Source organism: Rattus norvegicus, chromosome 5 (genome assembly GCF_036323735.1).
Source record: "Rattus norvegicus strain BN/NHsdMcwi chromosome 5, GRCr8, whole genome shotgun sequence".
NCBI classification, from domain to species: domain Eukaryota; kingdom Metazoa; phylum Chordata; class Mammalia; order Rodentia; family Muridae; genus Rattus; species Rattus norvegicus.
The window spans coordinates 102,891,149-102,904,181 of record NC_086023.1 but is presented as its reverse complement, the minus strand read 5'-3'; the positions used below and the strand labels follow the sequence as shown (position 1 = coordinate 102,904,181).

The 13,033-nt window shown below is 36.1% G+C and overlaps 1 protein-coding gene across 9 annotated transcripts in view; it reads left to right on the top strand.

Moving 5' to 3' along the window:
* Positions 1-11,253, top strand: part of Psip1 (PC4 and SRSF1 interacting protein 1) — a 32,263-nt gene extending 21,010 nt beyond the window's left edge. Inside the window, exons 8-16 of one of the 9 annotated variants that reach the window (XM_063287634.1) lie at positions 157-232; positions 1,926-2,151; positions 3,532-3,650; positions 5,877-5,932; positions 6,587-6,657; positions 6,858-6,959; positions 7,054-7,267; positions 8,653-8,764; positions 9,831-11,253. In XM_063287634.1, coding sequence (XP_063143704.1) covers positions 157-232; positions 1,926-2,151; positions 3,532-3,650; positions 5,877-5,932; positions 6,587-6,657; positions 6,858-6,959; positions 7,054-7,267; positions 8,653-8,764; positions 9,831-9,891 — 1,037 coding nt within the window. In that variant the 3' untranslated portion in view covers positions 9,892-11,253. 9 annotated transcript variants of the gene reach the window in all.
* The last annotated feature ends 1,780 nt before the right edge of the window (positions 11,254-13,033 follow it).

The following is a 13,033-nucleotide window of genomic DNA, read 5'->3' as shown; positions in this document are numbered from 1 at the left end:
TGTCAAACATAGGGACAAAGGGAAATTTTTTGTTAACCACTAAATAGTCACTTTGTTTGTCCCTGGGTCACACTAGTGTTTAGGGTGTATGTATCCTGTAACACTTGTATTCCACATGAGCCTAGCATTCAAGAAAAAAATCGTGCTTTTTTCTAGCTACTGAAGTCAAGATTCCAAAACCAAGAGGCAGACCTAAAGTGGTAAAACAGCCCTGTCCGTCAGAAAGTGACATGTGAGTTTACTTTGAATACAAAATTATTTGAGACCTGTGCATAGTAGAAACTAGTTTGTGTTTTTGAGGTTTTTTTCTTTTGTCTTATATGATACTTGTTTCTGTCACTGTTCTATTCTAAAACTGATGAGAGACTGGAGCAGCATTTGTGTGTAAGGGATTCAGAGTCCGCTCATTTGTGCTTTTTTGTGAACTTAGGCAAAGTTGCTAAAAAAATTTCTGTGCTGATTATATTTGAGTAGTGTCCAGAGACCTACTGTTCTGTGTAATAGGTTCTTTATACTATTTTAAAAATTAATTTTAAGTATTTTTAGAATGATACTTAGTTACCAAAGAAAGTATTGTTTTTCTTCTTATAAATCATTTTTACTACATTTTATTTATTTTGTGTATGTGTGCAAGGCCTATGGTCATTTTAAAGTTTGGCTCCTGGGAATTGAGATCCTGTAATTATGCCTCAATGGCAAGCATCTGTACCTGCTGAGCCATCTCCTAGGCTAGTTATCTTTTTCCACATAGAAAATCTGTTCACCTTGCATTGTTTTGAGAAACTTGTGGGGATATAAATCAGGAAAAGGAGAGACTGTTGTGTTGATTGTGACTTAGGAATGGATCTGTTGTGGTCATGTATGTGCACATGTACACCACAAATGCTCTTAGCGTCTAAGAAAGGTATGAGACCTGAAAGGCACAGTGGTGAACCAGCTGAGGTTAGCCTCAGGAAGTAAACTTTGGTTTTCTAAAAGAGCAAAAAGCACTTTTTCACCACTGAGCCATTTTTCCACACCTGAATTTGAAGGATTATTGATTATTGAAATACTGCTTGAGAGATGGTACTTTTCAACTAAAATAGAACTTTTCAAGAGCTTTTTTTCCAAGCTAATTGTTACAGGTACTCTCAAAGAGGAAAACCACCATCACCACCACCAAAACAAGATTTTTTTGTTTTGTTTTGCAAGACTGTTTACCTTTGGCATTTGCAGCCAGCATGGGTAACATAGTAAACCTTGTCTCTAAAAACAACAAAATGTAGATTTAGTAACAGTCACTAGACTGTAGCAGAGAAAACAGATTTGTGTCACTACTCTGAGTGGCTGCTACTTGATGGCTTGTATGGTGATTTGCTTAATGAAGGTAAACATTTATTTATTTAATGTTTTTCAATCCCTACAAATGACTGACAGGTTTTATTTCTAAAACAAATATTTTTATAAACATCTACAATGCAATTCTACTAAATGGGGTTCTTGGGTTATACTTCAGTGTTGGAATATATGCTAAATAGTTGCAAGAAACATCCAAAAATTGTACATAATGTAAATTCCATCTTATGGATGGCAAACTGTCTAAACTTTTATTTATTTATTTATTTTTGGTTCTTTTTTTGGAGCTGAGGACCGAACCCAGGGCCTTGCGCTTCCTAGGCAAGCGCTCTACCACTGAGCTAAATCCCCAACCCCTAAACTTTTTTTAAACATAAATTTTGCCATGATTTTTACGGCTGGAATGCTTGTTTAGTAAAGGAGAGAGTGATGGTTTAGCAGTTCATAGCCCTGCTGTCCTTCAGTAGAGCCCAGTTTGGTTCTCAGCACCCACATCCAGCAGCTCACCTCCTCACACCCACGTGAATAAAGACTAGTAATTGTTTCAAAACAGTGTAAATGAATCTTCCACTGTTGCACTCTTAATATAGGGTTATTGATGAAGACAAAAGTAAAAAAAAGGGGCCAGAGGAAAAACCACCCAAAAAGCAGCTTAAAAAGGAGGAAGAAGGCCAAAAGGAAGAAGAGAAGCCAAGAAAAGAACCAGATAAGAAAGAGGGGAAGAAAGAAGTCGAATCTAAACGGAAAAATTTAGCTAAACCAGGGGTTACGTCAACCTCTGATTCAGAAGAAGATGATGATCAAGAAGGTGAAAAGGTAGAAAATTGACATTTCTTTCCTCTTTGTGTATGGAAATCAGCCCACTGGTAAAATGACCTCTCCCCATGTATTTCTGTATGAGGTGTTCATGTTCAGCATATAGTATGTAGAGGCCTAGGGTTGAAGTGTCTCTCAAGCAATTTCCTCATGTGGTGAATCCTGGTGGCAACTTTGATCTGGAGGCCATGTGTATTTGCCTACAATGGCTGAAATTATAGGTGGGCCACCACAATTATGTGTAATCTTTGAGTTTTCGGGATTCAGACTCTGGTCCTCATAACTGCTGAGCCCTCTTCCTCATGCTAATGTATAGACAGATGTCTTGGAACTGGAGATGGCCTTCCCTCCATGTGGGTGTTGGGAACTGAGCCTAAGAGATGTCATCTATTTGGCCCTGTCACATTTATGTTTTCGAGGCTCTCCATGAATATGAAGCTAGATTGGCTGGTTAGCTTATCTACCTGTGTTCCTACCCTCCATCCCTGCCACCCCAAAAACATACTCAACTTTTAGTAGGGGTGCTTGGGATCTGAAGGCAGTTCTTGGACAGGAAGCATTTAAAACACTGAACTATTTCCCTAAATACATTGTAAGTTTGTTTGCTAGATAGTTTAGGTACTTTTTAAAATCTTATTTAGTGAATGTTTAATATTTGTTAAAGGTTTATGGGTTTCTTTATTTTTCCTAATAGAATTCCAATTAAGGCTTGTTTGAAATGTTTTTTTTTTATATTTTGAATTTATCCTGCCCCCTTATAGTTAATTTCTAGAAACTAGATATACTTCCAGTACCCCTGCTATATAAACAATGGTTGTAGATAATCCAGATGACTGGGATCAAAGACAAGAGGTGCATTTATACATTAAACTTTAAATCTTTTCCTATTGTAATTTTTTAGTGAAGTATAACTTTATTTAGATGACATTAAATTTTATTAGCTTTATCTTTTTTGTGGAAAAATACATTTTTTTAATAGCCTTGAGTCGTATATTTGGGCTTCTCTGATTATTTTTCAGTATTTTAGAAACCTAGCTTTGTGGAGGGATTTGAGACAGGGTCTAACTATTCATCATTGGCTGACCTGTAACTTGCTTTGCAGACCAGACTGGCTTATCTGCCTTTGCTTACCAAGTGCTGAGATTAAAGGTGTCTGCCACCATGAACTGCTCAAAGCCAAAAACTGTAATTGGCTAGCTTCTCAGCTCACTTCTAAAGGGGAGTAATGGACTCCTATGTACTCAGAAGAGTTAGATCTGTGTTCTTGTTTAAGCAAGCATGGGCTTAAGCTTAGTTGCTTTTTTTCCTACCTACCATAAGTGTAATTAGTCTCAAACCACTAACTTGAGAGTTAACAAATACATCCTCATTCTCAAGCAGAAGAGAAAGGGTGGAAGAAACTTCCAGGCTGCTCACAGGAGGAACATGCTAAAAGGCCAACATGAGAAAGAAGCTGCAGATCGGAAACGCAAGCAGGAGGAACAAATGGAGACTGAGCAGTAAGTATTCTTTTTAGTTTTCAGTCTGCATCCTTTTAAAGAGTAGTGGCCTTTAGCCTCTCACTTTCCAGAGTTGATGAAGCCTTTTGAAGTGAATTCCCATATTAAAAAACCTTACACACGTGCTATTTCATGCTCTATTCACTTTTCAAGAGGATGAAATTCACTGAGGTATCCTCTTGTGAACTGCTTTATAATATAAATGAAAGTACAATTAGGTTTTGTGTAACATGCTAAGCAGAATTATGAAAATATGCTGGTGGTGAAAGAGTGCAACCCCAGTTGGAAACCTGGAAGCCAGTGAGAGTAAACCCACGGCTGACAGGGCACCTTTGACACTCGGATATGTACATTTACCACGAGGATGTTCTTCCTCTTTCCTATACAGTAAATAGTTTATCAGCAAGGAATGGTCACTGCAGTGATTAGACTTCATGTCTCTTACACACTTGTTTTCCTAGTTTATCACTGTCACTTTTTCTCATTTTTAAAGTGTCCTACTCTAAACTTTTGTGGGCTTTTTATTGGTAGTGAGGAGACAGTTACTTATAAACATTTCTCTGCTTCTGTAGCTATTTGGAGGATACAGAGCAATTTAGCTGCTTGAGGAAGTTTTTTTAAGTGATTAAAATGCCAAATTATGGCCACATCTGTAAATGCCATTATTCCTGTCCTTTCTTTCCACTGAATACTGTGACTGTTGTTGCTTTTTAACTTTGTGCTCCCAGAATTCAGACATAAATTAGTGGTTGCCTAGTGAATCTAGCCCAATTCTCTTCAGAATCTCAAGTTATCTTTTTTGTATTTCAGTTTCTTTTGAATGTCCTCCAATGTAACTTTCTCAAATTCTAATATTTGTGTTTTCTTTCCTTCTCCTGTTATTACAAACTTTGTACTTGGACAGTTTTGCTCTGTAAAGCATTTCAGATGCAACTTGTGTGAAATGCATTATGCAAAATAAAGTTTATTGTATTGTATTCCCAGCCAAACAACATGTAATCTACAGTAATAAAAATATATCTCATTTTGGGCTCAAAGCATTAATCCAGTAACTGAAAAGAGAATACGAGTGGAGCATACAAGCGATGAAGATCTTGAGACAGACTCATTGGACTGAATTTTCCCCTCCCCCCTTGATGGAAGAAATGTTCCAGATTCTAAATTGAGGACTTCACTATTAATGGCATTATTAACTGTGTTATGATTGTTAACAAAATATCCTGTAAGGTACACACTACATATTAAGGTTGGCCATCATTCCTGTTTTTTTTTTTAGCCAAGCTTAAAATGAAGCTTTGTGTTTGAAGTTATAACAAACATAGATGAAGTCGGTGGTTGTACATTATTTCATTTAGAAAATATGAAAACTCATTTTGTTTTGAAGATAGGTATTAAACTGAAATAGCTATTACGTTCTTGAAAAATGGGGCAGGTGTGCCCTTCCCTTGACATTCTTTTGTTGTTAAGTTCTTTAGAGTCTTGTTTTTTTTTTTCTTTTTAATCCTGAGAGATTAAACAGTAGACTTGTTAAGTAAAAATATGAAACTGTAACCAAAATTTTAAAATAAAGTTTTTTTTAAAAAAAAAACCTGATTTTTAGGTATTTTTTGTTCTTGTCTATTTTAATTGGTTCATAATAGGCCCTGAATGCCAAGCCAAGGTACTAGAAAGTAAAATTTCTAATTCAAATGGTTATTTTTTTTGTTAATCTTAGTAAAGTGGTACTTGTGGATGTCATTTACCTCGAAAACAATGGCCTCCTCTACAACTTAAAAAAACCCAAAACCAATATAGTGTTAGCTTAAAGCAGGGCTATTTACAATTGGAGCCAATTGATAAGGCCCTTGAGTTACCTGTTCTTTGGAGATGTGGGGTACAACATAACTGGTCTACTTTAATATGCTTTAAAAAAATGTAGTGAAGAAAGTTAATTTAAAATTCATTACAGGTTTGTAGACCATCTTTTGTGGATTATCCAGTGATCCTGAAATTGGAATATTTCATTGTGACTGAAAGACTACCTTAGCATGTTTGAGTTTTTTCTGTATTTATGTTAATGCTATACAGCATTATATGCTTCTAGCAACTAATCAGCGTCCTGTTTTGTAGGCTGATGTATTATTTTTAAGGAACATTTTTTTAAACCTTTACACGGGAATATGGGCATTTGCTAACCTCAGTCACAAAGTTACAGTGTTTTGAAATATTTGTGTTAACATTTGATAGGCAGACTAAAGATGAAGGAAAGAAGCCAGAAGTTAAGAAAGTGGAGAAGAAGCGAGGTTAGTTATTTTACTTTCTAAGACACACAGAATTACACAGAAAGTTACCGAAGCTGGATGAGATGGCACAAGCCTGTAACCCTAGCATCTATGGAAGCACACCCAGTAGAACCTCAAGTTTCAAACCAACCAGGGACACAAAGTGGGATCCTGACTTTAAAAAAACAAAATACAGTAAATTGACACAAAATTTAAAAATGACTTGGAATCCCATTTCGTGTTCTTAGAGCTCACAAACATACTAGATTCTATATTAAATTGCATTTTAAGCAATTAAAATAAACCTGCTAACAGCTTAATACTTATTTGGTGTCAGTTGTGCAGCCCAGCTAAGAGCTGGAGGCTTTTGATAAATACCTTGCAGTTAAATGCATGAGGTGAAACAGCAGTTTAAGAGCTGACTTGTAGGAGTAGAAGCTTATCATCTGAGATCGAACAAATGCAGCATGCTGTAATTGTGTGCTTTTATGCTGCATGTTTGTTCTCCAAACCATATATGAAAATTAGCAGGTAACTTTTACACTATTCCATCTATGAGTTTATTAAAGATTATGAAAGAATTATTATAACACCATTACTTTTATGTGTTTAAATGTACAGAGATATGGTGTGGGGAAAAACTATTTACTGTTTTTCACATATTTCAATTTATAGAAACATCAATGGATTCTCGACTTCAAAGGATACATGCTGAAATTAAAAATTCACTCAAAATTGATAATCTAGTAAGTGTTTAACGTCATTTAAAATACACTGCTTTAACAGCTTTATATATATTCTCACATGACTTAAGTGTATAAGTTTAAGATAAAAGGAACAATACCTGGCCATTTTTGTACCACCGTAAGAGCTTTTAGATCTTCAGAAGTAGAGTACAAGATGCTGTGGTAATTAACAGTTGTGACATTGCTGTTTTGTCATGAAGGATGTGAACAGATGCATTGAGGCACTGGATGAACTCGCTTCACTTCAGGTAACAATGCAACAAGCTCAGAAACACACAGAGATGATCACAACCCTGAAGAAAGTAAGTGCCTGCAAATGTAACGTCTTTTCTCAGTTCACTTTTAAAGGAAGTGTAAATCAACCAGGGAAAATAACTGTGACTGTTGTTTTCTCAGATCCGGCGGTTCAAAGTCAGTCAAGTTATCATGGAGAAGTCTACAATGTTGTATAACAAGTTTAAGAATATGTTTTTGGTTGGTGAAGGGGATTCCGTCATCACCCAAGTGCTAAACAAATCTCTTGCTGAACAAAGACAGCATGAGGAAGCAAATAAAACCAAAGATCAAGGGAAGAAAGGGCCAAACAAAAAGCTAGAAAAGGAACAAACAGGTATGTGGTGATACGGTAAGCTGCTGCTGTCCTGCTTGTCAGTTATTTGCCAGAACTGCTTTTGTAAATGGTTTTGTTAATGTGTTAGAAATGAAGAAGCCTCTACCATTAGTGAAGCGACACTGCATGGTCATTGACTGGAAACAACCATGTGGACGCCATTAGCTCAGAGTACTTGTCTAAGACCTATAAGAAGGTTTAGAGGGGCACTGTGAAGGAAATGTCTAGCAGAAACACTGTTAATGACAGTTTACTTCTGAGGAAAATCAGGATGTTTCCTAGAGAACCAACCAATTCCCTCCTTAATTTGCTTTAGCGAGGGGGCGGGGAAAGTATGTATATATTTTACATACATATTCTTCCCTTGATCTTTGGTTTTATTATATATGCACATGACCAGAATTGCAGCATCCTAGGCAGTTAAAAATGCTTCTTTCTTTCTTATAGCCAATAGCCATTTTGGGCAATGTTTTAATAAAATATATGACTTTTAATTACATGGTTATGTGCTTGTTGATATAAGCTGTACTTTTCTATTGTGCTATAAGAAAATAGTTGGTTAGCAATGGGTAGCATCTAAATAGTCAGGAGGAACAGTGATGACAAATTATCCAAATAGATGGCTGCTGACACCCACCTGTGCTTTGTGATATAAATAAATAATTCACCTGTGTCAGTGAATAAAACTGCCAGGAAGGGAGTTTGGGGTGCATATTAAATTGAGTTGTAGTCAAGATACAATACTGCAGGCTCCAAAGGTGTTGCGTAAAGGGCTGCTTAGTATGTACATGTTGTGGTACATGTCTTTGTATGGCTTTCGTGTCAACCCAAGTACATTAAATGGTTCAGAATGTACCTAAGGATAGAATACCATTATCAGCCTTCCCGATTCAATGTTAAAAAACACTTTAACAGGCTTATACTTATCTTTCAAGACAAAACAACAGCAAAAAAAAAAAAAAAAAAAAAATCTCATTTATTTGATAGTTTTGTGTTTTTTTAAGAGATGTATTAGTGGGTTTTACAGGAAACTGTCCTCCCTAGTCTTGTCATTTGGATACTTTAAGCATATTGTGCTCTACTATTAAGACAAAATTTGGTTCTCCTAAAGTAAAACAAACAAACCCCAAAACTACATGCTAGTGTCCTACAGAGTTAACGTTGTTCCTCATTGTAGTAAGTCCATTAAAAAATCCTAATTGTGCTGTTGTAGACTTTGAATGGTATGAATTAGTAGTCCATCTTTTCATTGCTGTTTGAAATGGCTCCAACCTAATCACTCATTCAAAGGCTGAATCGTTAGCACCGTGAGGGCCATGCTTTGACTTTTTAAGATAATTCAGTGTACCATTTTGTATTGTAGTAACAGTTTTTCCATTCTAAAGGTACAAAGAGCCTAAATGGAGGATCTGATGCTCAGGAAAGTAATCATCCACAACATAATGGTGACAGTGCGGAAGAAAGCAAAGACAGCCGTGAGGCCGGCAGTAAGACAAAGTAAGGCATGTTATGACAGTCCCGTTGAGTTAAGCCAGAGGCAGGCTGGAGATGGCTCACAGCAAAAGTACTAGCTCTTCCCTGGATTTCTAGCAACCATATAGCCGTCTGTGGCATATACTCAGACATGATAGGAAAATGTAAAGGTTCTTGCTTTGGTGCTGAATTTGGCTTCAAACTCCTGGATTCTAGAGATCATCTTCCTACCTTGGCTTTCGCAACTGCCATCCTACAGAAGTGTACTTTTTATTGTGCTTTGCTCATCATTCACAATAGAGCCCCAAAGTTTATTAGTATTAAGAAAATAATCAGTGTTTATTTTGTATTTCTCCCTGAGACTCAATCATGGTAGTCACACTCTGTCACTGAGCTCTATACCCAGTGATTTTTGTTTTACTCGCCTTTACCCCCAGACTCCTTTTAGACAAGACCTCACTTGTGTATTTTGTGATTGTCTATTTCCCTGACTGTCATGGAAGTTGCATGTAGACCAGGCTAGTCCTAACCCACAGAAATGTCTGCCTCTGGAGTGCTGGAATTAGAGGTGCATGCTACTGCATCATCATTAGCCTTACTAATTTTTAAAAAAGCTTTGAATCAAAAAGGCAGGAGGAAGAACTGGATGTGTTTAGTAGTGCTCTTGGCTAAGGCTCTGTGTTCAGTCCCTATCATCAGAAGACAGAAAGCTACAGAGTGAGAACCCATCTCATCTCCAACACCCCAAAAAGGTTTATTGAGACAAGGTCTCCCTGTATTGTACAGGTTGGCCTTGAACTTGTAGCAGTCCTCCAGCCACAGCTGGCTTGTATATTTATTTATTCAGGAAAATGGATTTAGGTGGGAACACAATGAAGGAAACAATTTTTATGCATCACAAAAGTTAGCACCAGATCTAGAATGTTTCCTAAGATTATCTCACCAGATCTGTGCATTACATTGGTAGCAATTTTGTGATTTTTTTTTCTATTTCTAAATTAAATAGGACACAGATTTAATGCCCTTCTTGCTCAAGAGAAAAACCCCCAAGCCTAGTTGTAATGACTTTCTTTTATCTCCTTTATTTTAGGACACCTGGAGAAGAGAGAGAGGCTGAAGTATCTCTGAAGGAGTCTACCCTAGATAACTAGGTCTGCAGACTTCAGATGTAAAGAGTGTGAGAAGTCTGTTGTGAGTGGCTTCATTTGAAATACTTAGGCTGCTGAAAGGTTTAAAGTTTTATAAGCATAGGTTTTGATGTTTAAGTAGTTGGGGGATAGAAAAACCCTTTATATTTGTGTAAAAGTCAATTATTGCTAATTTTCTGTGTGCAGTATTAACAGCTCCGCCATCTAGTTTGAGTAAGGAAACCTACTTAGAAAGGTTAACCTGCTTTATAGACATGACTGTAGTGAATTTTTGGTTAGTGTGTCAATGTGTAATTAGTAGTAGGGCAGTTACATTTTAAAACTGCTACTTGTATAAATCTTTCCTCTTTTCCCAAATACTGTGCGTTTTGTGCATAGTTTTTACAAATATTGGATTTACCAGACTGTCTTTTCACTGTGTGGGTGTTTTAGAAGTTGAGCATTTTTATGGATGATAAAATGAATGTTACTTCTAAGTACTCACTCCCTTTTATCAACAGTTATAACCTCAGTCCATTGTGCTACATTAGCGTGCCTCTTTGTAATAATGTGTAGTATGACAGCTAGATGCCTATTGGGTTGTTATAGAAGGTACAAATTTGTTTACTTTTAAAAGTAATTTAGTTTTAGGACTGGGATTTCAGTGGTGTTAGAACTAGAGAGAACAGACTGGTTATATATACATATAGGAAGTCCATCTACAATCCTTTATAAAGGTACTAATCACACAAACCTAAAATTAGTTTGTTTTAATCTTATACTCATTAAGGTGTGTTTTTTTTTCTTTCTTTTTTAATTAGAATCAATCCATGATGCTTATAAGTAATAAATAAGGAAATTAACCTAATTGAAGACATGGCCATATTGTAATGGGATTTTTGTTTCTCTATCAAACATAATCAGATGATTACAGAAAAAACAAACATCAGTTGTTCCAAGGTAGTAACCAGATAGTCCATATACACAAACATGGACTATTGCTCTGTTAAATTAAGGCATAACATTTCAAAGATATTCTGAGTAATCAGGTCAGTTGTTGGTCTCTGGTAGGTAGAAAAGTTTATCCTTATGCTTTGAAATTTTGTAGGAAGGTGACTTAATACCAGTGTTTCTGTGCGATACGATTAAATATGTTCTTGATTTCTCAGATAGTTATTTTTACCTATGTAAAACTTTAATTACTCCAATTGGACTTTGCTTTGATAGCTCTTACAATTCACTACTGTTTTGAGCAAGTGCTGTACATTATTTACGCCAGTCTTCTGTTTTGTCCTTAGTACATTTTTAACTTGGACAAAAATTATCCTAGTTAAGCCATAAGTGTCAATGTGTAAATTGTTTTAATTAAAAGGTTTTTCTACCAAACTCTTATTAGTAAATTATTATTACTAAAGGAATGTGGATTTCCTGCTGAGGAAGTAATTGTGTTCTCCTTAGCTCTCATTGAGACCCTATGAGGGGAGACAGGAGCTATGCGATAGTAGTAAGCTCAAGAAAGAACTGTCACTTGCCTCGTGTTGACTTCCCTTTTCTTTCCTAACCACAGGTGTTAGTTTCATCAGTGAGCTACAGAATATCCAACCTCAGAACATTAATGGCACTTCTGAGTTATGAGCCTACTTGGGAGGCTGCCTTGCTCTGACCATGTATGTTCATTTTGGAATAGTCTGTCTGTCAAGCTTATTCACAGACAAGCTATCACTTTCAAAACTAATAACCAAACTTATTTAGACCTTACTTGGTTAAACACTTTCTGAATTAAGCGAACTAGTGCTACAGTGAGATAGCCACCTTTCCCAGTATGCATGTATAGTGTGCATGTATCGTGTGCATGTATGGACACCTATTTTGATTTCTCAGTTGCTTGGATCAATTTCTGATATCGCCCCTAATGAGAATCTGGTGTTAAGCCAGTATGTATAAACAATTTGATCAGAGCTCATCTGACTACATCTGCTACTCTAGTTAGGAATTCAATAGAATAATAGATGTCACCAAGGCCATGTGCGATACACTAAAAATGTTCCTGTCCATTAACTTACCTGAGTAAAGATGCAGGTGAAGACAGATCTGGGCTTCAATGGTCAGAATATGAAAATAGCAAAATTGTAGCTTGAGACCCTTAAGAAATGAGAGTTAACTAAAAAAATATACTTAAATTTAAATTTGTGTCGTGTAATTCTTCAACAAATATTAGAGATGACTGACCCCTGCTGTAAAACTGCAAAGTATAATCATCCTTAAAAGAACTGTGAAGCATAAGCAAGAAGCTTGAGGAAACAGCTATTTTCCATGCAGGTGATGTGCAACTGATAAAACTGTTCCATTCATATTTACCTCTGTCCTTAAAGTGACATATGAAATTTGATATGTTATATTTAAGAGATTGATACTGACATAAAGAAAAACTGAAGTCAGGGACTTTATAGCTTGTAAGTATAAAGGTGAAATTCTTTTGACGTGAGCTAGTTGATATATAAGAAATACCTGCAATAACATGATTAGCCTTTCTTCATTTTCACCATCAGAGAAATGGAAGAAGTAGAATAGCATTCTCAATAAATAAATAAGGATTCCATAGAGTTATGTTTATCTGTCATCCTTGTCTAATAAAATGGGGTAATTGGCATTATACATGCATTAGGTGTAACTTGCTGGAATTTACTTTAGGACAGTATGACCATTAGTACAAGACCCACATGAACCGCCATCTTAATCTTGGGACTGAGTAAAACCATTCATCATGAATGTGTGATGATGAAGCAGAATTCTCAGGGTACTTAACACTGTTCAAAACAAAGTAAGAAACTTAGGCACACTGTAAATTAGCCTTGGCAAGTAGATGGCACCCAGTGTTGCCTACAGCACTAAATGAGAATACTTCTAGACATACCACAAGCAGGAACTTGTCAGCTCCATGTAGTCGCCATAACTGGATTTGTAACATTTACATCCATGAAACGTGCTTCACCTTCTTTTAAACTTCACAATCTTTTAAACAGATGTTTAGGCTTCATTGGTTTATTTATGATAATTGTTCTTAGCCATCCAGAGAAAGGATTCGGCTGAATCTAATTTAAACCTAGGACAGAGAAAGTAATAGTTCAAAGTCTATTTTATATTACTATTATACACATAATTTTCT